At 37.8% G+C, this 3,909-nt stretch overlaps 1 protein-coding gene across 1 annotated transcript; it reads right to left on the bottom strand.

Moving 5' to 3' along the window:
- Positions 1–375: 375 nt before the first annotated feature.
- On the bottom strand, positions 376–1,356 carry LOC107190866 (histone-lysine N-methyltransferase SETMAR-like). The gene is made up of 3 exons (XM_015579754.1): positions 1,302–1,356; positions 967–1,181; positions 376–918 (listed from the first exon to the last, which is right to left on the bottom strand). Exons 1-3 carry the CDS (start codon positions 1,354–1,356, stop codon positions 376–378), a joined length of 813 nt encoding a protein of 270 aa, XP_015435240.1.
- Between the last annotated feature and the right edge of the window lie 2,553 nt (positions 1,357–3,909).

The following is a 3,909-nucleotide window of genomic DNA, read 5'->3' as shown; positions in this document are numbered from 1 at the left end:
CTAACACTCAAGATAATTAATTTATAACTATTTAACACTAATTTGTAACCTACTCTAATTAATTTATAACATCTATTTATACTAATTTTTAACATGCAATAACTAATAAAACCTGCAATAATTAATAAAATCTACAATATTTAATAAAACCTACAATAATTAATACAATCTACAATATTTAATAAGACCTACAATAATTAATAAAATCTAAAGTACTTAATAAAACCTACAATAATTAATAAAATCTACAATAATTATTAGGTTGTTCGGAAAGTAATTTCGTTTTTTTTATGAAAATGAAAGACGATTTTCTTATAGTGAATAAATATTTTATTGAATTATACATTGTCCATTCTGGTCCAATACCTTTTGCCATCATTCTGGCAGTAGCATGATTCCACGCTCATAAAATTTGTATTCTTTGCTGGCAAAAAACTGATCCATGTGATTTTTGACCTCCTCATTTGAAGTAAAGGTTTTACCGTCTACAAAATTTTGTAGAGACCGGAACAAATAATAATCAGAAGGTTCCAGATCTGGAGAATATGGTGGGTGTGGCAGTATATCCCATCCAAGCTGTAAAAGCTTTTGGCGAGTTACCAAACTTGTATGAGGTCTCGCATTATCTTGGTGGAACACTACACCTTTTCCATTGATCAATTCTGGCCTTTTCTGTTTAAGTGAATCATTCAATTTGTCCAGCTGATTACAGTACACTTCAGAATTGATCGTTGTGTTGTCCGGTAGAAGCTCAAAAAAAACGATTCCTTTGAAATCCCACCAAACAGATAGCATCACCTTTTTTTGATGAATATCGGCTTTCGAAGTGCTTTGATCCGGTTCATCTTTTTTACTCCATGATCTCTTGCGTTTAACATTGTTGTAGACAACCCATTTCTCGTCCCCAGTGATGATGCGCTTCAAAAATGGATCATTGTCTTAACGTTTGACAAGCATATCACAGACATCAACGCGACGGCACAAATTTCTTTCCATAAGAACATGAGGAACCCATATGTCGAGCTTTGAGATTAAACCTAGGCGTTTCAAATGATCATGAACGGTCAAATTCGATAAATTTAATTTCTCAGCGATCTCACGAGTTGTTATTCGCCAGTTTGCATCAATTAATGCCTTTATTGTGTCTTCATCAGCTTCAACTGGCCTTCCAGAACGTGCATCTGCAACATCAAAATTGCCGGATCGAAATTTTGCGAACCAGTTTTGGCACTGGCGTTCTGTCAATACATCTTCTCCATACACATCGGATAATTTTTTTCTTGCTTGAACAGCAGTCTTACCTTTTCGATAGTAAAAAAGTAAAATATGCCGAAAATGCTGCTTTTCACTTTCCATATTTGAAAGGGCACCAACCAAAAACTACTGCGTAGAATCAATCGAACTTTTTCACAAGCAAGCCTTTCTATATCAGCTGTCAAAGTATATAATGATTATGCGCCTTAAGTGTGAAGTTGGATGTGAAAAAATACAATTAAGTCCTCTGTTGGGAAAAAACGAAATTACTTTCCGAACAACCTACTAATTTGGACTACTTATAACGACGACATACGCGACACCACTAAATAATCAGTACGTAATCGCTACATAAATTAAAACTTAGTTTTCCGAACATGAACTCTATTTGCTCGTAGAATGCAAAGGACACCGTTCGGAAAGGACAACTGATATTGTTGAACTGATCCTCCCTCGTTAGGATCGATGTGGCGTCATACGTCGATCCCCACTCTTCCATGGTCAATACTTTTTGGGAAGGAAGAGCTGCATGGGAATGTGTCTTGGAGGTCGCGTTTCTTTTCGCATATTCTTAAAGCAACATCTGTATTTTTTTCTCATACACCACTCGGGGTCTCGGGGCCACTTGGCCACGATGCTGTCACGTAATAATTCCTGATAAAATAATAAAAAAAACTTGAGTTCCGGAGCCGTAGTTCTAGATACCTTTATTACACAATAAGATTTATAAGTACAAATAGTAATATAATTATAGTGAGTTATTTTACAATGAGGTTGACACTTCGAGACGCACTGTCAGACTGACTTAACGTGTCGCTTGAGGAGCGCTATTAGGTTTTGCACACGGTACGCATATTGCTCACGGTTTCCCGGAACGGTGAGATAGCTGGACTTCGCCAGGATGTGTGGTGTCGGTCGTTAAGGGAGATAACAGAGAATTTTGACGTCACAATGCCGAGGGTGTGCAAGTCTGGACATTATAAAACTGTCTCTTGTCTTCTGCAGGGCGACCACCCGCGGATTGCCTCTAACGTGTTACTGCCATCGACGAAGACCTTGCCTATTGTGTTGTCAGCTGTCCCTCTTGACATTAACTTCTAAAAAGAACTTTCAACGTCGAATGCCAACTCCACGTTAGAAATGGTTCATATTACACCGAATGTATGTGTTTAACAATTTTCTTTATTTCATTTTTGTAGTTCCTTCATGCATCGTTATGCAGATGCGGCAAACTTCATCTTAGTTTCATTCTAATATCATTATACGTTTTGTATGATCCATGTTAATTGCATATTATTTTGTTGCGGATACAAGAACCTCAAACACTTGGAGTAAGATCGAAGTGGTAATTGTTGAGTTGTATTTCAGGGGCAAGAACAATGACCAATGTGAGGTACCTTAGATAAATATATAGATATATTTAAATACGTTGCTGACTACATTTGGTTAACCGCGCGTAAGCTCTACAACATGTCGCGTGGACGGATCGTAAGAGCGGACTAGCCCGCGCGCTGGCCGGAAGGGCCCAAACTGGTGGAGCATGCTGGAATGTTCCACATGCGCGTGCGCACTTTGAATAGGTTTTCAAACAGTAATAAAATGTGCAATGCACATAAAACATACAGTAAGTCCATATTCAATATTTCAGGAATAAACAGTGGCGCGCTCCGTTCCAGGTAACAAGCCGCCTTCGTGGGTCGACCGTAAACGGCTGATGTCATTCAGACCTGAATCATTTTTATTTAGGGGGTGACTCAGTGACTGTGTGGACGAGCTTGTCCTCTGTCGCGGGGTGCCGAATGATGTGTTTAAACGAGTGCATGCGTTAATTGTTTATTGTTCGAAGCTTCGCTCGATAGGATGATATCTTATTTAAAGATATTAATAAGCGAGTTTTATCGAGTAATCAGAGTTAATGCGATACATGTGGATTCGACTCAAATGCCGGGGGCACAAGTTCTCGACATCTTCTACGAGGTAAGTAAACAGCTGTTCTACCGACTTTTCCTGCACGTCGTCTTTAAAGTGACTGTACGCCCCTGATGAGCCGTGATTCGCTGACACTCCGTGCGCGCGGATTGCCATGATTTGGGTCAATGTTTAAACGCTTATAACTAACAAACGAAGCATTTTTCGCAATTTCGTTATTCTTGATTTTTGTCTTATTTCGCCTCGAAGAATCATCCCTTGAATTTTTTCCCACTAGTTGTCGAACACCCTGTATAAAGCAATGTCCAAGGATAAAAATGTATCAAAAGTAAAGGGGTGCTTTGGAGTGCAAAAAAGTAATTCAATGTTTTATACTTGATTGTACGAAAAAAACACTGTCTTCGAATTGTTATTTTATCAAAACCACACGAAAAAGTGAAGGAAACAAGGTGTCAAATTAATCTACATACCTTCCTCTATATCCTACATATGTTGTTATTGCACTTTTTTAACACTACACTTGTTATAAATCACTTTCTTAATATAGGTTTCTTGGCATTTTCTTCGAGCACAAAAATTGTTGACTTTCAAGCCTCAATTTGTTGTTAAATACTGCTGTTTTCGAAAAACCAAGATAACAGTTTACATTTATTCATTCTTAGGAACATAGGGACGAAGTTTCATTCATTTTGAACAAAGATTAAATTTTAGGTTTTGGCCAGCTTT

Source organism: Dufourea novaeangliae, unplaced genomic scaffold (assembly GCF_001272555.1).
Source record: "Dufourea novaeangliae isolate 0120121106 unplaced genomic scaffold, ASM127255v1 scaffold225, whole genome shotgun sequence".
NCBI classification, from domain to species: Eukaryota; Metazoa; Arthropoda; class Insecta; order Hymenoptera; family Halictidae; genus Dufourea; species Dufourea novaeangliae.
This window is presented reverse-complemented; position numbering and strand designations above follow the sequence as displayed.

What these genes read in the sequence shown, in the direction of transcription:
- LOC107190866 (XM_015579754.1), bottom strand. Translation starts at nt 1,356, where the DNA reads ATGGAAAGTGAAAAGCAGCATTTTCGGCATATTTTACTTTTTTACTAT. An exon ending in ACTTTTTTACTATCGAAAAG is followed by an intron (nt 1,182 to 1,301) that starts GTAAGACTGCTG and finishes TTGATGTTGCAG; the next exon opens with ATGCACGTTCTGGAAGGCCA. An exon ending in ATTTGTGCCGTCGCGTTGAT is followed by an intron (nt 919 to 966) that starts GTCTGTGATATG and finishes CCATTTTTGAAG; the next exon opens with CGCATCATCACTGGGGACGA.